At 41.4% G+C, this 21,253-nt stretch overlaps 1 protein-coding gene across 2 annotated transcripts in view; it reads right to left on the reverse strand.

Moving 5' to 3' along the window:
- Positions 1–21,253, reverse strand: part of ELAVL4 (ELAV like RNA binding protein 4) — a 77,633-nt gene that overhangs the window by 15,397 nt on the left and 40,983 nt on the right. For both annotated transcript variants that reach the window (XM_088674071.1, XM_088674072.1), the window contains one exon: positions 9,386–9,489. In XM_088674071.1, the coding sequence (XP_088530197.1) occupies positions 9,386–9,489 (104 nt within the window). The remainder of the gene's footprint in view (positions 1–9,385; positions 9,490–21,253) is intronic.

Raw genomic sequence — 21,253 nt, forward strand, 5'->3', positions numbered from 1 at the left:
AACAAAGTCCAAATCCCTGCATGAGCCCATTCAGTGGTTTCATGTAGATGCTAAACAGCCTGGGGGGAGAAATCTGGTCCGTGTGGCATCCCACATTGGAGAAACCATGGGCCAAGCAGCATCTCCCAACACCACTCTCTGGAGATTGGCATCTAAGTAGGTCAGGAACTATTGTAAAGTGGAACCACCCACTCCCAACTTGGACGGCCACTCTAAAAGAATACCATGGTCAATCAACACTCTCCCTGTTTCTCATCCATCCCTAACCCAACAAATACAGAGCGACCAAGGCAGTATCTGTGTCAAAACAAGGCCTAAACCCCAACTGAAATGGATCTACAAAACCAGACTGGATCCAAGAGAACCTGATTCTGGTTAGCAACCACCCGCTTAAGGACTTTGCCCAGTAACCTAAGATGATTAGCCTCATATTGTTATTTTCAAATTAATTTGCTATTCTAATTCAACATCAAATGGATTAGAATAACTGCTTGGCTAAAGTTATTCAGTTGGTCTGCCATCTGGTAATTCAGTCCTAGGGCTTAGAACATGGTAAGGAGGGGGCAAGAATTAGATGAAGTCCTAAAGCAGGTGTGTCTGAGCTGAATTTATTTTAAGCTAGATATAAAAATATGACCCAGAATACTAGCATTATAATCATTCAGAAATCACAAATGTTTCTAGGTTAAGGGATCACACTATCTTGGGGAGGGGCAATGAACACTAATCCACATGGACCTCACACTGAACCAGTGTAGTGTAGTGTATTAAATGCTGGTTTTGGCCCAGATCACTCTCAGGCTAACCTACTTCACAGTAATGGTGTGCAGATGAAATGGGGAAACCCCGTGTATGCTGCACTGAGATCCTCAAAGGAAGGATAGCATGATTGAACTAGGATTGTTTTCATGTAAGAATCACTTACCATGAAACATGCCAAAGCAGTTAACAATAAAAACAAACATACATCAACTATAAAAAGATATATAAATACAATTTCCAGTTCAATGTGGATAAAGACTAGGTAAAAACCTTCACTTGAAAGGCTTGTGGGAAGAGGAATGTCTTTATTAGGCACCCAAACCACACTAAAGGTCTGATTCCTATATCATACCTCCTGATGAGATGACATGCGCAGGGTATACTGTTCAATTGGGTATATGTGGGTGAGTTAATCTTTTAGATACCCTAGCCTGAAAATCTCCCAGTGTTCGAAACTCCTACTGTTCTAGGCGCATTTTGCGACAGGGAATTTCATTAGTGCAAGCAGTTTGTGAGCTCTGGGCGCAGTACTACACCTAAGATATCAGATTAAAACTGCAGAGTGGAAGGAAAGGAAGACCTTTTTCGGCCTCCCCACTTCTAGCTACTCTCTGAGGACTGGATAAGAGACCCTCTTAAGAATTTAAGGGGGTGGGTGGGCAGGAAAAGGACTAGACCAGGGGTCCCGAAACTAAGGCCCGGGGGCCGGATGCGGCCCAATGATAGCTGCCAAGTTATTCCTTTTTTTAAGGGATTTTCCCTTATGCTGAATAGGCTTCCTCGCGAGAAAAGGGAAAACTTGGCAGCTATGGGCCCAATCACCTCCTAAATCCGGCCCTCGGACGGTCCAGGAATCAGCATGTTTTTACATGAATAGAATGTGTCCTTTTATTTAAAATGCATCTCTGGGTTACAGTACAGTATTTGTGGGGCATAGGAATTTATTCATATATATATTTTTCAAAATATAGTCCGGCCCCCCACAAGGTCTGAGGGACAGTGGACCGGCCCCCTGCTGAAAAAGTTTGCTGACCCCTGGAATAGACCATGTGAAAAGTGAACCATTTGTGAGTTGGTGAGACAGTAGCTGATATAGGTGCCATTTGCCTTCATTGATGGGGGTGGCTCATTGGCGTAATGTTTTGGCTACAGTTCATTCATTTTCAGCTTTGCATTCTTGTTACAGTGGTGTGAATATTGTGACAGAAGTAACAAATGTGATAGTTATATAGATCTCTGAGTACATGGTGGACGGCAACTTTGGGCATGCTGTTATCTTTCAGTGTATAGTTGGCATCTGACAGTTAAACTGTGAGACCTGACTTTGCAATCAGCTCCTCATGTGCACAATGGACATCTATCACGGCAGCAAAACAGACAGATGCCCACAGTGTCTCATATTGTGGACTCAGCCCCCCCCCCCTCCAAAAGCTATAGCTTCCTCTCTGACAAAACTGTGTTTAAGAAAATTTGAATTCATGCATTTCTTCTCTGCCCTGACCTCCCCAAGCCATTGCTTTTTTACTGATCAAAAATTCTGCCTGTGTTCAAACAAAAGGTTTATAACTTCCCTACTCCAAAGATGAAGACCAAAAAGTTAAATGTTGCCCAATGGCCAAGATGTTTGAAATTTGATGGGCATAACAGGGTGACCAACACCATGACACACACTATAAGATGTCAAAATAATTTCTGTAACAAGGGTATTTGAAACTTGTGTGGTCTCATGGGAATGTTCTCATATATGATGATGATCATCATCATTCCATTAAAAGTGTGATTATTTGCTAGCATCTTCTTTTTTCTTAAATGCTTGTCATTGCAAGAGCTAGGGCTGCAGATAGATGCTCAGGTCATCTACAGTGGTCTCTGACATCATGTCATAGATGACACATGAGAGTGTTTAAAAACCTCATTATACTGGACACTAGCAATGTACTTCCTTTTAATGACAACCATTTATGTGACAAACTTTAACTACTAGCCCTCATGCAATTACTTGGCCTGTTGTTGAAGTGGAAGGAACAAAATCACTCACTTGTGTCACGAAAAAGCAGTCACTTTAAAAAAAAGCAACAATACTGTTGACAGGCCAATGACATTAACTAATGCTAAAAATGTCAGGAATATTTATATAACTAAGCATCATAGCAACCATTCAGTGGATTTGTAACTGGCTGACTGACCAAACCCAAAGGGTGCTCATCAATGGCTCCTCTTCATCCTGGAGAGTAGTGACTAGTGGGGTGCCACAGGGTTCTGTCTTGGGCCCAGTCTTATTCAACATCTTTATCAATGACTTGGATGATGGGCTTGAGGGCATCCTGAGCAAGTTTGCAGATGACACCAAATTAGGAGGGGTGGCTAATACCCCAGAGGACAGAATCACACTTCAAAATGACCTTAATAGATTAGACAACTGGGCCAAAGCAAACAAGATGAATTTTAACAAGGAGAAATGTAAAGTACTACACTTGGGCAAAAATATAAAATGAAAGGCACAAATACAGGATGGGAGACACCTGGCTTGAGAGCAGTACATGTGAAAAGGATCTAGGAGTCCTGGTAGACCACAAACTTGACATGAGTCAACAGTGTGATGCAGCAGCTAAAAAAGCCAATGCAATTCTGGGCTGCATCAATAGGAGTATAGCGTCTAGATCAAGGGAAGTAATAGTACCACTGTATTCTGCTCTGGTCAGACCTCACCTGGAGTACTGTGTCCAGTTCTGGGCACCACATTTCAAGAAGGATACTGACAAGCTGGAACGTGTCCAGAGGAGGGCAACCAAAATGGTCAAAGGCCTGGAAACAATGCCTTATGAGGAACGGCTTAGGGAGCTGGGTATGTTTAGCCTGGAGAAGAGAAGGTTAAGGGGTGATATGATAGCCATGTTCAAATATATTAAAGGATGCCATATAGAGGAGGGTGAAAGGTTGTTTTCTGCTGCTCCAGAGAAGCGGACACGGAGCAATGGGTTCAAACTACAAGAAAGAAGATTCCACCTAAACATTAGGAAGAACTTCCTGACAGTAAGAGCTGTTCGACAGTGGAATTTGCTGCCAAGAAGTGTGGTGGAGTTTCCTTCTTTGGAGGTCTTTAAGCAGAGGCTTGACAGGCATATGTCAAGAATGCTTTGATGGTGTGTCCTGCTTGGCAGGGGGTTGGACTGGATGGCCCTTGTGGTCTCTTCCAACTCTATGATTCTATTACTGATTGTGAAAGCAACTGTGGTCCTGACAAGCAAAACTTATACCAGGCATAGGCAACCTTGGCTCTCCAGATGTTTTGGACTACAGTTCCCATCATCCCTGACCACTGGTCCTGTTAGCTAGGTATCATGGGAGTTGTAGTTCCAAAACATCTGGAGAACCAAGGTTGCCTAGGCCTGACTTATTGAGTAACTTATTTTGGCAATACCATGGGAATAAAATTCGCTAGTGGGTTAAACGTTAAAGCACCACAGCCAACAGAACGGTTCCCATTGGTTGTTGTAAGGCTGCAATCCACAGCCCTTATCATCAACTAAACTTTGCCACTAACTTCAGTGGGATGTGAATCACACCCCTAAATCTGCAATTTTCTACTTCCTGAGACAACTATGGTAGAAGTATTCAAGGAACAAATAGCAAAATAATAAAACTTATTTCCCTGCCCTCTCCCTTTAATAATAGGAAATGTTTGAGAAAGAGGATTCCCCCCTCCCCCGACACTTTCTACCAATTGCTTTTTCCTACCAAAGTTTCTAGGGCTACAGTGTCTCAAGAATTCAATTTTGTTTCCCCCCTGCTCCCAAGCCCTGTACTTCCCATGTATTTTTTCACTTGACTGTACAGGAACATTATTTCATCATTTCAAGTTTGATCTCTCTGCTCCCATATCCCAATGCTTTCCTGTTTGTGGCCTTTGCTCTTCAAGCTCCACCCATGTCAAGTGTCCAAACATCTTCTGTTCCCTCAAATGCTGTGCCCCTTTATCCACTGCTGTCCCTTAAGCCCGGAACGGTCTCGCAGGAACACCTGAATGGTGCTAAATCCGCTCCACTTCCCAGTGGGGAGGAGTTATGGTGGACCACGTGGCTACCCACTACCCTCCGGGGGCAGGGGACGAAGTCCCACGTCACCCGGAGGTTCCTGGCCATGTCATTGTCCAGCCAGCCAAACCGCTGGCTGGGGAGGCGGCTGGGCCCCATTTAAACTGAGGTGCGAGCTGGAGAGTTTCCTCTTGGCTCATTTCCTCAATCTCCCTCCCTCCCTATTTTCAGGTTTTGAATTTGGCCTTGCTATGGACCTCGGTTGGTCGCCATTGAGGGGCCCGGTAGGAATTTTCCCACTTGGCAAATTGGCATGGGCCATTTGGTTTTCGCCTACCTTGTAGCAATCGTCACAACTTTGTAAGGTTTGGGGGTTGGTCTTATGATGGGGTAGGGGAGGTGTGGCCATCAACTGCCCCTCCAAGCTTAAGGGTATTCCGTTAAAAGAATCTGGGTGTGTGGATCTTGTCTGAAGCCAGAGGTGGGGCTAGGGCCATGCCACGGCCCCATCAGGAACCCAGGGGGAGCTCAAGTTGGTTTGCATCAACAGGGCTCCCCCTACCAGTGGTTGACCCTTACAGGACTGCCTACGTGATGGATAGGAGTCATATATAGTCAGGTCAATTCCAATGCCTAAGGCAATACCGCTCATGTTCTGTAACCAATAAAGTTGTGGCCTAAATTTGCCCAATAACCATTAACTTGTGTCTTATTCATCAATGAGGGGGTGGTTTAGGGGTCTCAACATGCAACATATCTCCTTCAAATGACTTCTCAAAACCCATCTTTTCCATTAAGCCTTTGGTGCAATATCCTACTGTAATTAAGACTAAGGATGTGCCACTGAAATGTAGACCCATTCCTTCTCTCTCTCTCCTTTCTGTGCAGCTTGACCAGCATCAGATTTCACACTATAAACTCCTTGGAGTAGAAACCTATCCTCTTATACTTAGAAGTGTTATGCACATTGTCAGTGCAATAAAATAAATAAGTAAAGATTCCAGATTCTTTGATGCCATTTGCGTTGTTTCATCTTCTAGCCAATCAACTTTGTAATTCAGTACCAGAAGTATAATAAAAACCAAATAAACTGCCAGAAAATAGTGAGAGTTGTGTAATTACACTTTTTATCATGGTCATGGATGGACAGAAGGAGCCATCTTAAAACTTGACAATATTGTTCAACGGCTGTATTTCTTCAGGAAGTATTTTCATTCATAATAATAATAATAATTAATAATAATAATAATAATTTATTATTTGTACCCCGCCCATCTGGCTGGGTTTCCTCAGCCACTCTGGGCGGCTTCCAACAGAAAAATAAAACACAGTAATCTATTAAACATTAAAAGCCTCCCTGAACAGGGCTGCCTTCAGATGTCTTCTAAAAGTCTGGTAGTTGTTTTCCTCTTTGACACCTGTTGGGAGGGCGTTCCACAGGGCAGGCGCCACCACCGAGAAGGCCCGCTGCCTAGTTCCCTGCAACTTGGCTTCTCGCAACGAGGGAAGCACCAGAAGGCCCTCGGTGCTAGACCTCAGTGTCCGGGCAGAGTGATTCATTCATTCATAATTTTACATGTAGTTTAAATTTATGAGAACACTGTAAATGGACAGCACTGAAATGCCTCTAAATACCAGTTGCTAGGAACCACAGGTGGGCAGAGGGCTCTTGTGCTCAGATGCTGCTTGTGGGCTCCCCATAGGCACCTGGTTGGCTGCTGCGAGAACAGGATGCTGATTTACATAGGCCACTGGCCTGATCCAGCAATCTGTTCTTATGTACTATGATTATAACAAGATGAATAACTATTATGTCATTATCTAGCAAAATTTACATACAGATGTTTTATCCCGGTTCTGTAATTCTTCATGCCGATCACTAACTATCCTTGTTTTCAGACTAACTTCAGTTAATGAAACCCCACCATAGTTTAATCAAGCATTCTACCAATCAGAAGAAATTAAGCAAGCTCTATGTCCTTATTTAACACATCTATGGTGTTTTAAGAACTGGTAATTGTGGTGGCTTTCCCCCCTGTTTTTTATTTATATAATAAGAAATATAATTCATTAACATGATTTATATAAAACTATCACTTCAAACTTCAGTTAGTTATTTAAAGAAAAACCCCTGCCCACAGAGTGTTGTTTTTTGAGGAAATTCTAGCATTCTTCACAATTCCCCCCCCCCCAATATGCAGAGAGAGTTTAGGCTTTCTTTAATGTGAAGAAATGCAAAAACAAAACCCTGTCTATTTATTGTTTTCCATATTCAGTGCACATGTGTAGTGTAGGAAACAAGAAGGTTTAAAACAAAGAAGCAGTAACATTTCTCACCCAGAATAATAATAAAATAAGTAATTGTTAAATTATTAAATTTCAAGGTGAGGGTGCCCCATTTAACACCAAGGAGAACAGCCTGTCATTTTACAAAGCAGATACTAAGAAGAAAACCTTCAACGCTATAGGAAAAATTATGGACGAACATAATCTTCTCTAGTGTGTTTACACAGATCAGAACATATCACAATCGAAAAACAAACAAGGACACCGAATGAGTTATACATAAACAAATGAGCTGAAATGGTTGAACATCCTCTTTTACTTTCACACCCTAACCAGCAAAACAAACCTTTAGGGAAGAGATAGGGTGTTTTTTAAAAGCTTATTTAATGTTTCTTACATATTATCTCATACCTTTGAACAGCACAGTTCTACTGGGTTTTTCCTTTATTATTTCTTAGCTAACCCCCTTGATGTACCCTGGTCCAAAATCATAGCCATAGTGTTTAAAAAACAACTATCCAAATTTAAAACGATAGACATATTTGAATTAGAAGAAGTTTGGCCTTTAGATCAAGACCACCCCTACACCTCAAAATACACATTTTACTTTAAAGAGTAAAACAAGGGATAAACACCATCAAAATGTAATGATTTTTTAATCATTAACTGATTAAATATGAAAACCTATTTAAATCCATGAATCTAAAAGCGGATATTAGAGTCCTGGTCAATAAATTCTGGGGTTCTAGGATCCCACTCACCATGATTTCTCCCCGCCCTGAATCTGAGTCTATAGCACTATGATGATAACACGAGAAAGCAACGTATAAACAGCAACAATCATCAAGCTTTCAAGCAGAAAATAATACGGAAAGTGAACACGGCACTAAAAAAACTCTACCTTGAGGGTAAATTTAATGCAAGTTGGACTAATTAAGACATATACAATCTATTTTTCTTTCCATCTTAAAAAAGTGGACCCCCCTTTTTTTTGCTTATGGGCTTTCAGGTGAAGCCAGCAATTTCTTCCTTCAATTTGGAAGCAGACAAGGAAGCTGCTGACTCAGTACTACACTGTAATGATAAGAATATTTTGTTTTGTTTCTTCATATTAACTCACTGAAGCAAAATGTCTGGAATTGCAGGGAATCCTATAGTAAGTATTTTCTTACAGTGTAAAAGGTATCAGATTTGATACTATGTGAAGTGGATTTAGAAGGAATATGTTAAAAATAGAAGTTATATTAAATTACTACTACATACATGTAGCTATGTAGGGACCCAGGTGGCGCTGTGGTTAAACCACTGAGCCTAGGGCTTGCTGATCAGAAGGTCGGCAGTTCGAATCCCTGTGACGGGGTGAGCTCCCGTTGCTTGGTCCCAGCTCCTGCCAACCTAGCAGTTTGAAAGCACGTAAAAATGCAAGTAGATAAATAGGAACCGCTACAGCGGGAAGGTAAACGGTGTTTCCATGTGCTGCTCTGGTTTGCCAGAAGCGGCTTTGTCATGCTGGCCACATGACCTGGAAGCTATACGCCGGCTCCCTCGGCTCATTGGCGAGATGAGCGCGCAACCCCAGAGTCGGTCACGACTGGACCTAATGGTCAGGGGTCCCTTTACCTTTACCTTTACATGTAGCTATATTATGAATCAATTTGCATGGAGCTTTTCTCTCTGAAATCTGGAAGACATTACAGCCCAGTACTATAGTTCCCCCCCAAAAGAACTACAGTACCAAAAATGCTAACAGAATGCAGACAAATGGTTTAAGATCACTTGATCTTGAGTTTCCTCCAGAATGTTCTGCTTTCTGGAAAACAACCTCAATGCTAAAAACTGGTATCTGATCGCCATTTACTCTAGGGTAACTACAGGTGCATCTTGACAACAGAGCATCAGTTGTATGCCCAGTTATCTCATGGCAGGAAAATGATAGCCGAAATAAGCAACCAAACCCCATGTATAGCCATTTCGTAAAAAGCCTATCCCCCCCCCTAATTTGCTGCTATTTTTGTGGATGACTCTCTAAATGCTGTACTTTTGACATGCTGACTTGAAATCCTGTAATAGTCATTTAAAGATTTTCTGCTTGTTTTTTCTTTTCTTTTTATAAACAAAAACAATAGGCAGTTTGAAAAGAAGAAGAAAGTGCCATCTGCTATACACCTTTCTTTTGTTCCAAAGTAAGAGCTAGTTGCACACTTTGGGCTGTGAAGAATGCAACATTGATGAGATAGCCAGACACTGTCTTAACTACACTCTTCCTCCTGAATTTAGCAAAACACTCTATTGTATTCTCTTACCTTTATGGTTTTGGTCTGGAGTCTGAGTCCATTTAAAGTGTTAATGGCTTTCTCTGCATCCTTTGGATCAATATAGTTAACAAATCCATACCCTAAACTCTGCCCTGTTGAAACATAAGAAACAAAAAAAAAGGACTCAGTATTCTTTGCAGCACAATGTGTACGATTTCCAAATGGGGGAATGAAATCCTTTTTCTCTGATAAACCTTTTCACCTAACACTTCTATCCCAATCCAGAAAGTATACCCATACAGCCGACACAGCTTTCAGGACGACTGCTTAGAAATATTTTTATCCTGAGAGTCTGTGATTAACAGGTGCTGATTCTTCTAGATTCCATAGTGCCCTTAAAACTAAATGAATATATTAAGAATTTACTAGTGGGCCACACTTACTGAAGCTTTTCCCTACAGGAATCACATTACGAGAATAAAAGACAAGAGATAGGTAGCAGCAGGATTACATGCAGAAGTTATAAACGATTTGTGTTATTTTAATCAACAGACAGAATTAAAAAAAATAGTTGTACAAGCAACTCAACTGCAATTTAAAGTGAAATAAATGAAATGCTTAAACTAAAACACGTATCAGTAGCCAACCAAATTCCTACAAATAAGAAACCTTTCTTTAGAAACCCTGCATTTATTTTACCTGATTTGGTTGAAAATAGTATTTATTTGCAAGATTTATATACTGCCTTTCAGCAGGAAAGGGCTCTTATTAATAAGAAACTTAAAGAAACAGAAAGATATCTAAAAATCAGGATGAACTCTAAAAATAAACATGTAAAAGCCACAAATTAGTGTCTCTGTTACTGCCTTGTCTGTGACAGCACATAGTACACCATCAGAAATGACATAATATCACATGGCAGGATAGATGATTACTTTGTGCTCTTTGCACTGTGCTCATGTAGTGATGCTAGGAAGAACAAAACAGTAAAACTGCTGCTGCATTCGGATGGTGGGAGCTCATTTTAGCAGCCAAAATTTCAACAGCTTCTGTTTTATTGTAGTGTTTCGTGTTTATGTTTCACAGATCAACTTTATCGAGTACAAACAGCTTAGCTTTTTAACATGGTGCTAATTACATACTATAGGGATTCACACAGGTCAGGGATGATCTTTGCGTTGGAATGCAGTAAGAAATTTTGACCAAGGAAAACTTTGTCACCCCCTATATTCAATCAGAACCCACCCCTCGTTATTTCAAAGGTAATGCGTATAATTACAGTAAAAATGACAACCAACGCCAATCAATACCATGCACATGCAGTTTACAGGTTCCTGCAAGTTTATATTCTGTTCTTCTGCCCCAATATATTCAGGGTTTTTAAAAAATTGTTTTACATATGCTATGTCCCCCACAGGAGGCACACACCATCCAATTAAAGCGTACCCCCCCCCGTTAAAAATATATATCATGGGAACTGCAGTTTAACCTTCATAGCTAAACATTCATAGCTCCCATAACAAACTATGGTTCCCAAGGTTCTTGGTAGCAGTGGTGGCAAAGTGCTTTTAAATGTAGGGTGTGTACATAAATGCCCCTTTATCTCTATATAGGATCTCCCCCCCCATTTTGATTTGATTCAACAGCTTTTAATACACACAACTGATTTCAATGTACATGGAGAAGCTGGTTGACTAAACAATAAGTGGAGGCAGCCTTCTTGCATCTAGTTGGAGATCTCCATCCTTCTTCATTATGAGGCTAGAGAATGAGAGATAGAAATTCAGAAGGAGATGCCATGTTTTCTGCCTGTCTTAACGCTCTGAATTTACAAAATGCCTGACTGACTACCCACTGGGGACTAGATGCGGACAAGGCAGTGAAAACTGCACCCAGGCAAGATGAAAGGGCGAAGTTTTCAGGTTCAAACTGAATTCGGACAGGGAATTCTAAAGCACGAATGAAGTGTGAATCAGCCCTGAGTTACAACCAAGGAAACCTGGATCAAACCTCACTATGTCCCTCTCTCCCCCTCAGCTTACTTCCTGCAATATGGAGTTAATATTAACCTACCTTGCAAGATTGTTTTAAAGGCTGCAACGTGATTGACTCACTGCTAGGATTTCTAAGCACTGCCACTGTCATGGGATGAATCACTGTCTCTTAGCAACCTCACTTCTCTTCCTCATTCAGGGGAATTACGCTAAGGTACAACGAGGCAATGATACGTGACGGGTCTCATCATGCACCACAGATTTCCAGCTGATAACCACAATCAAGGTGTGAAGAACTTGAAGTACAAATTCACAGGAAAGTAATCATGGTTAGAAAGTCCTGTCAATGGGAACGTCAGCAGCCAAAGCACTCTACATGCAGTAGGATGAAATTCAGTGATCTACTTCCTTTGCTACTGGCGCAAGCAACGAGGATCAGAAGTGCTGGTTCAACTTCCAATCAGCTGCAACATTTCTGCTGCAGTGGAAGGCAAATGACATTTCCCCTATGGTGACAGCTACTTAACTAATATTTTAATTAAACTACGAAGTGAAGAATTTGTAACCTGCCTCCTTTAGAACATCTGTAACATTTGGTAAAGGGTGGAGAAATCGTTTTCACACTTCCATGCACTCATGCCATAATTTCCAGTGCAATGCTGTGTCGCAGAGAAGGGAAGTTGGAAACATGGTAATTTTGCTCCCCATGAATCGGAAATGGTCAAACAAGCAGAGCACAACAGCTCTAGCAGAGCACAACAGCCATTAGTGTTCTCTATCACCAAACTTCAAACTTATTTTTAAGCCTGCTCTCTTGTAAACTCCCAGAAAGAGAGAATGGACATGGGGAAGAGAAGACTTGATTGTCCAAGAAAACAGAAATGAATGCCTGCCATTTGGTTTCTGATCTCCCCCAGCCTAATGAACTCACATGGAAAAATCAAACAATAGTGTTTATGTTTAAAATGGGCTTGAAAAGGCCTGGCTTTTGTTTTTCTTTTAAAATAAAGGAGTAAAGGAGAAAGACCTTTGCTCTGTTGTTTGCAAAGGTATGATTAAAATTATTTAAAAATTGTCTGCCCTTCAATATTAATCCAATGTGGGGGGAGGGGGGGCAGCTTCAAAATATCTTGGGCCAGCACTGGTTCCATTGAAATGTGCAAAAATTCCCAACCGGTTCTACCATGTAAACTCTCAGCAAGAAAGAATAGGAAGAGTAAAATGGAAATAGCAAGAAAGGTCTTATCTTGTGGCGATATATTCCAATGTTTCTGCAGTTGGAACAATTTGGACAGTGCAATATTGAAAGAGTGTAAATACCAAAAAAATGGCTGCTTTCGGGAATAAAGTACATGTTAAGGTGAAGCCCACATTTCTTTTTAAAAGCAAAATCAGCTTAGACAAGCTGTGTAATAGGGAAAGGAAGCTTGCTTAATTCTTCCCCCTCTGGCTATTCTGTTTATAATCACCTACAGTTATTTCCTGGTGTTTATCGCCTACAACAGGGATGTGCAACCTGTGACCACCCAGATGTTGTTGGACTACAACTTCCATCACCCCCAGCAGCCTACATCTATATTCTCTCTCTCTCTCAAACAGTTCATATGAACAAAAAGATCAATTTGAGGAGGGTGATTATGAGCTGAATTATCAATAATTAAGTAGGCCTATATCTTCCCTGCCTTGCAGCCCAATTCCTGAAAGTATCTTCTGTTTTAAAAGACATATAAAACTGCCAATGAAGTAGAGGCGGCAACCATTTTGCACGGGGGTTCTGTTCCTGACCCCTGTGTGCATGGGCAGAGTGTGCATAAGCCCACAATTTTTGGGCCTCTTCTGGGTTGGCAGCAAGGAGCATGTGCATGATCAGACACATGTTAGATGGTCTCTGCCTGTAATATGTAATTTGAGCCTCAGCCCAACTTGGCCCACTTTGTTGCCATCTTAGATGACTAGTAATTTTTCTTTGGTGGTGAGTGAGCAAAAAAGCAGAAGTGGGATCAAGCATCCAGTCCCTTCTCCAGCTACTTCCAGCATTTTTATGCTGGCTGTGAAGGAAAGTACTGTACTTTGACTCCTCCATGCTTAATGCAGAAACTGAAAGAGAGGATGAAACACTTGGGGCCTTCTGTGGGTGGAATTCAATGTTGCACTGTAAAAATCATTCTGTCTGTGCAAGCATTTCACCTTGCAGATGGAATTATTCTCCCTCTCCTTCCTGCCTCCTAGCTGCTCTGGGGATTCCCCTGACCCATTTTTTGCAGGGGTGGCGGAAAGCCCTGTTGCACAAGAAGAGATCCTTGCATGGGACTTCTGCTGATGGGGCTCATTAGGTGAATCCTGCCCTGCGTTTCGAGAATGGAAAGAACCATGCTTTCTACCCAACCTAGAAACCAAGCAGGCTGCTGGTGAAGCTAGGAATTGTTCCATCCTTCTGCTGGCAGCCCTTTAACGCTTCTATACTGAAGACAGAAAAGGTGAGGCTCTTTCCTGCATGATAAGAATAGAAAGCAAGAGGGAAGGAATGCTCCTTCGCTCCCCTGCCGGCTTGCTGTTTTCCTACGAAACCCAGAGGACATACTGTGCATCTAGCCTAGAAACCCTGCAGACTGGGTGTGCAGGAAAGTTTCGCTTCCTGCATATCCAGCACATAAATGCCAAGTTAGGTTGATGGCAAAGGGACTGAGTGGTTTTGTGCCACTACTTGCCACATGATTGGTTTCGATGCTGGATGTACATCTAGCACAGGTGCACAGTGGGTGAAGGGGCACAGTAATCTATGCAGAGTTTTTTTTATGCTGAATGTGCGAGAAGCTGAAGTCCTCTCCAGTAGAAATAAAATGGCATGAATCACTTCACCTCTCATCTGCTTCAAGGCTGGATGTGCAGGAAGCAAAGCCTCTTTCTGCACGGTCAGCACAGAAACCAAGTGGGCTGTCAAAAGAGGCACAGAGTGCTCATTTCTAGCTTATAAAATGTTTTATTCATCCACTATTTACTCACAAGAGGGACAGGCAAACGAGGAACAGAGTAATCTGTCCATCCTCCTCTGCCCCGTTATATAAAAAGCAGATGAGTAAAACATTTTGCTGGCTAGTAACCTTTAGAGGTTATTTTCCAAGGCTACCTTAGCTTCATACGACATGTCACAGGATTGACTGCCTTTAAGTATTACCAAGTGTAAGGATGACCAGATACAGCCATGTTTGGATCAGAAGTAAATGACTCGATTAAACAGAGACCATATACTGAAACTTAAGTACATAAGTACCTGAAGGAGCGTCTCCACCTCCATCGCTCTGCCCGGACACTGAGGTCCAGTGCCGAGGGCCTTCTGGCGGTTCCCTTGTTGCGAGAAGCCAGGTTACAGGGAACCAGGCAGAGGGCCTTCTCGGTAGTGGCACCTGCCCTGTGGAACGCCCTCCCACCAGATGTCAAAAAGAAAAATAACTACCAGACTTTTAGAGGACATCTGAAGTCAGCCCTGTTTAGGGAGGCTTTTAATGTTTAATCGGTTATTTTATTTTTCTGTTGGAAGCCGCCCAGAGTGGCTGGGGAAACCCAGCCAGATGGGCGGGGTATAAATAATAAATTAAAATAAAAAAATTAAGAAGCGTCTGCTAGATCAGGAAAGTGGCCCATCTGATGCAGCATCCATCCTGTTCCCACAATGACCAGCCAGACTCCCCTGTGAGGGAAGGTTACAGCATTTGAGGCTTTCAAGCTGAGAGAAAAGGCAACCGAGAGGCAACACAATAACTTTGGTTGCTCTTTTCTGAACCTTTTCCAACTCTACAATTTCCTTTTTGAGGTGAAACAACCGGAAGTGTGCACAGTATTCCAAGTGTGGCCGTGGCACCATGACATTGGCAGTTTTATTTTCAATTCCTTTCCTAATGATCCCTTAGCATGGAATTTGCCCTTTTCACAGTGGCCACACGTTGGGTTGACATCTCCTGCTCCAGAGGGTAGGGCCCAAGCCAATGTATCCAAGTTATAAGAAAGGAGAATCCGACGAAACATCAAGAAGACGGTAAGAGCTGTTCAACGGTGGAACGGATTCCCTAGAAAGGTGGTGGTACACTCTCCTTCATTGGAGATTTGTTAACAGAGGTTGAATGGCCATGGGTGCTTTAGTTGAGATTCCTGCACTGCAGTCCCTACAATTCTAGGGTCTCATTTCTGATCAGTAGTGCCAGTTCAGACCCCAGGAACGTACATGTAAAATTAATACATTTTTGTCCTGACTTACATCACTTTATGGTTGTTTACATTGAATTGCATTTTCAATTTCACTACCCATTCATTCAGCTTAGAGAAATCTTCTTGGGGCTCTTAGCAATGCCTTTTTGTCAACCTAACTATGTAGCCTCAACAGAAAACCTGGTTACCTCATTGCTCACCTCTAACTCTAAATCATTTTAAAAGGCAAGGTCTCAATTGTTTTCCCCCTTGATTGACTCCACTTTTTAAACCCCTCCATTTGGAGAACTTTCCATACAGTCCTACTCCACAAGAGGGCCTCTCCTCTTAGGCTATGACTGCTAAGCTTAGTCATGGGTCTATGGTGATGTTGAAAGCTTTCTGAAAGTGCAAGTACACTATGTCAACTGGATCGTTTGTACAACTATGACAGCATTAGTTTAAGAGGTAATATTGTTTGGGACAGTCCTAGGGTGCAAATAGATAAGAAATGTAGGAGTCCCCAGTTTTTCAAACGTAAACACAGATGGGGGAAAATTAGATTGAAGCTTCCCTCCATCACTCCACCATCTAAGTTGCCCCTTACAAAGGTATTTGCTGCAAGTAAAAACCACTTTTTTTGCAAGTAGGAAAACACAAGCTGTACATTTTCCCGTTTGGTAACAGCTTGTGATGTGGGGAAATGGCACAGAAGAAAGGATTAGCCACTTCTCCCACACCAAAACAACCCCTCACACAGCAGTTCAACTATCACACAAAAAGAGATAGGCCCTTTTAAAGCCATTTGTCTACTACAATTTAAGTGAATGTTAAATCTTTTCCTTGCCCAATTCCTTCCCCCTCCTCTACTATTTCCCCTGTGTGGAGTCTACGTTCCTCAGGGTGTATTGGTGTGTTATAATATATTGTACACTGTGCTGTGACTGTATGGTGGAAGGCAATATAGAAATAACCAAAAAAAACAAACAGCTGATGTGGAAGAATCCAACCATCATAGCTGATGTGGAATGAATTGGGTTAGCTTCACTAGGAGCTCAATTTATATTCTTCACATAAAATTAAAACAGTATGGAGCTTGCTTCATGAAAAAAGGACCTCTCAGTTGTTATCACTGAAGTGTTTCCATAACAGATAAAGTAACTACAGAATTTCAGCAAAATATTGCCATCCTTATGATGTTGCAGACACCGTATCCTGCTAATTTTGATAAATGGAGTGGGGATCTTGAAAAACATGACAGCATGAAGTGTGTACAGTATTCCCCTGAAGTGGGAAGCACCCTACCTTAAGCAAGGCAGGCTGAGAGCTACAGGAAGTCAGCAAGCATCAGTGATGATGACTAATAATTGATGATTCCCTATAAGAATCAGGAAAAAAATCTTAGGGCAAAAACTGTGAAATGGAAAAATATATCTAAGCTTTAAATGCAAGGAAATGTACTCTGGAAAGCTGCTTTTTGGCTGCCGAAAAACAATTCCTTCAGTAAATGAGGAAGGCCAGTAACAAATCTATAACAAATGCACCAACATTAAAGGTAAAGGGACCCCTGACCATTAGGTCCAGTCGTGACTGACTCTGGGGTTGCGGCGCTCATCTCGCGTTATTGGCCGAGGGAGCCGGCATACAGCTTCCAGGTCATGTGGCCAGCATGACAAAGCTGCTTGTGGCGAACCAGAGCAGCACATGGAAACACTGTTTACCTTCCCGCTGTAGTGGTACCTATTTATCTACTTGCATTTTGACGTGCTTTCGAACTGCTAGGTTGGCAGGAGCTGGGACCGAGCAACAGGAGCTCACCCCGTCACAGGGATTCGAACCGCCGACCTTCTGATCAGCAAGCCCTAGGCTCAGTGGTTTAACACACAGCGCCACCTGGGTCCTGCCGCACCAACATTATCTTGCTACTATAATGCCATTTACAGTTTCTGGTCCTGTGCTCTTCCCTCAAATCTGTTTTCCAGCCACAGCCCTAAACTGCTTTTGTAATATTAAAAAAAAACCATAATGGATTAGACCTCCCAAACTTGGCAGGTCTAATGATGAAAACAAATTGGTTTATATGGATATGTCACATCACTGAAATGCTGGAGTACTGGAGTGTTAATTGTGCTAGCAGGTGTAAAAACTGCCATTAAATACTTAAGCCAAGGCTTGAATATATCATTGGGTATTTGAAGATGATTTAGGTTTTGGCTACAAACAATTCTGCAGGACTGGTTACTAAGCTGTGATTTAACAGGGCATCCTAATCCAGTGGGTTCTCAAAGCGTGTGGTGTGCCACACTGGTGTGGCAGGATAGAATAGCAAGTGTGGCAGGAAGATTCAAGGACAATCAAAGAAACATTTAAACATTTCAGTGTAGTGTAGTGGTGTGGTGTAGTATAATATATTTTTTAAATTATTATTTTCAGGATATATATTATCAAAACAAGTGCAAGAGCATCACGTGATACTGCAAGTTCACACCTCTCATTGTGTTTGTATACATACCTAAGGTACATGTGTAAGAGGTACATTTATAATTATATTTTGGGAAAGGGAATGATTCATGTTATTATGTAGCTGCATTGTTATGTCCCATGATTGTAATATACAGTAGTTGTGCTCTACATTATAAATCAAACACTGCTAGGAGTTGTTTTTGTTTTCCAATGTGGAATGAGCTAATTTCTATTCTTAAAGTGTGGCCCAGAGAAAAAAGTTTGATAACCACTGTCCTAGCCAATATGATAATGTATCAAAACAGTCTTCCAGTTACAATAAAAGAATGTCCCTTAGTTAAAGCAGATTTTGTGAGATCTACAGATGAAGGGCGGTATACAAATTTAGTAAATAATAATAATATTCAGCTTATGTAGATATCTGGGCATTAAGTAATAATTAGTTGCATGGTGAGCCGGAGACTACTAGTGACCAACTTCTGACAACAAGTCTCATGTTAACACACTGCACTCCATGTAACACTATGATACTGGAAGAAAATGTAAAAAATATGTTTGGGCAAAAGGTCTGTTTTGCAAAAACAGGATTGCTTCTGAGCAGTATAATAAAAGAACAGTATTGTAAGATAAAGAAAACTTTGAAAATAGAATGGACCAGAGGAGTCTAAGGGTAGCATTCAATGTTAGTTTAAAGTAAGCTGAACCAACTTATTTCAATGGGTCTGCTCTGAATTAGCTCTTACAGTGGACAAAATCATCTATAAATAAGGAAAACAATGTTGGAAAATTCTGAATACAACTATATAAATTATATATTTTGCTCCATTTGTTAAAAACATTTATAATGTACTAGAATGCACCCCCTTAGAAAAATATGAACAGGTTTCCCTGCCCCGTATCTTCGCCTGTAGCAAATTAACAGCTAGCAAAACAGTTGCCTCCCTACACATCCAACTTTTTTCATGAAACTAGTGAGCTAGACAGACCTGTCCTTGCCAGATGTTATTACACCTAATCGCTTCTCCTTGATACTAAGAAACCAGACTGCAATTCTATACACATTTACTACGGAATTAAGTTCCACTGAAATTAGATAATACTGTTGAGTAAGCATGCACAGGACTGTGTTGCATATCTGCATCTAGGAATGCAGGAATTCTCTTTGAGAACCCACCATGACACTCCTACAATATAGCAGTATTATACAGAGAAAACAAGTGGGACAGAGTTGGTATGTCAACAAATTGTAATAATGAACTGATGCTTTTAAACATCATGCAGGATGTTTAAAAGCATCAGTTCATGATTACAATTTGTTGACATATACCTCCTATATTCCGGCGTATAAGACGACCCCCAACTCTTCCAGTTAAAATATAGAGTTTGGGATATACTCGCCGTATAAGAATTACGACCCCGACGTATAAGACGACCCCCGACTTTTGAGAAGATTTTCCTGGGTTAAAAAGTAGTCTTATATGCAGGGATATACAGTATTCATTTTCTTCTATCTGGACAGCCCATGAATAGAAGAAAATACAATGAGAAGAATCATGCAAACAAACAATTCATGGTTGGAAGAGACAGCAAAACATCTTAGGACCGCATCTCCCTATATGAACTGTCCCAGACCCTGCACTCATCCTCTGAGGCGCGTCTTCATATGCCCCCTCCACGAGAGGTCTGGAGGGTGGCAACACAACAGCAGGCCTTTTCTGTGGTGGCTCCCTGCTTGTAAAATGCTCACCCCAGGGAAGCTCGCCTGGTGCCTTCATTACATATACCAGTATTTAGGCCCCAGGCAAAAACATTCCTCTTCTCCCAGGCCTTTGGCTATTTAAACAACCTATGGTTTTTGAAACTGTGGGGAGGGTATGTTATGTAAAATATTATGTTATGCATTTTTATGTTTTTATATTGTAAACCGCCCTGTGATCCTTGGATGAAGGGAGGTATAGAAATTTAATGCACAAATAAATTACATAAATTGCCCACTCAAATGTTGATACAGTATTCCAGATATAAGAACTAGATCAGCAACTACCAAATGTGTTGGATTATGCACCTATTGAAAACACACTCAGTCATCTATCTTACACACATATAGGGGGTTGGACTGGATGGCCCTTGTGGTCTCTTCCAACTCTATGGTTCTGTGATTCTATATACAGGCAACTCCTAATTTGTGCAAGAGTTCCATCAGCGGAACATGCATAAGCCCACCCTGGTCATCTTCCGGGTAAAAAATGACCTGTGTGTCAGTGGTGGTCGTGTGTCAACTGAACACACGCAAAATGGTCACCACCTGTTCCCACATTTATACTGAACCATAAAATCAAGACAGTAAGACTGCAATCTTAATCTCCCTTTCCTGGGAGCAAACCCAAATGTAAGTCTCAGAAGTGAACTTGCTTCTGTGTAGACATGGTTAGGATTGCAGCAACTGATGGTTTTGTAATCGGCCATCAGCCCCTTCATTAACGTTGCCCTTAAGATGCTACAAACTCTTGTTTTTGATGCAAAATAGTAACAGGGAAATGCATCAACTTTGAAAGGGGATACAGTGGACGATGAAACAGAAGAAAAAGTTGCACAAAATAAACCGATTTCAGGGGAACAGAAAATGCCAGGTGAAAGTGCAAAATGTCAGAATGGATTGAGGAATATTCACACATCCTTAACATGCACACACACATGTGAAAGGCTACAGAATTATTTTTGGAAATGTACAAAAAGCCATAGCAGCCTACGTGTATTTGAATTCTGCAAATACTAATGGGGAACAATAGCAATTCTGCACTATAACGGGATACTAATGGGGAACAATAGCAATTCTGCACTATAACTGGATGTAGAAGACATAAGGATTCAAGTGGCATTTCTAATGGGAACTCTCCTCTTTGGGTTGCTTCTGCCAGTTACTTAAATTCTCTATAAATATCTGATCCATTTTGAGCATCGTTTGCTGAACAAACAAAATGCAACCATTTATAAAATATAGGCAATTTGCAGAAGAGAAATTAGAAGACAAGCTCCCTCTTCATCAAATCCTGTATGAATGGTGAAATAGATTTGGAACACGTAAATCAAAAGCACTGATTACGCAGACATCATGAATTGAAAGGTAAAAGCTGAGCAGGTCTTTGTGCCCTATCTACTTCTGCAACTTAAATGGACACAGTCCCCAAATTGGAAAAAGTAACTGGGGTGGTTTGGAAGTAATGCAAACTCTACAGATACCTTAATAATAATTGATAAGAGAAACCAGGAGAAATCA

Source organism: Zootoca vivipara, chromosome 7, assembly GCF_965207765.1.
Source record: "Zootoca vivipara chromosome 7, rZooViv2.hap1.1, whole genome shotgun sequence".
In the NCBI taxonomy this organism is placed as follows: Eukaryota; Metazoa; Chordata; class Lepidosauria; order Squamata; family Lacertidae; genus Zootoca; species Zootoca vivipara.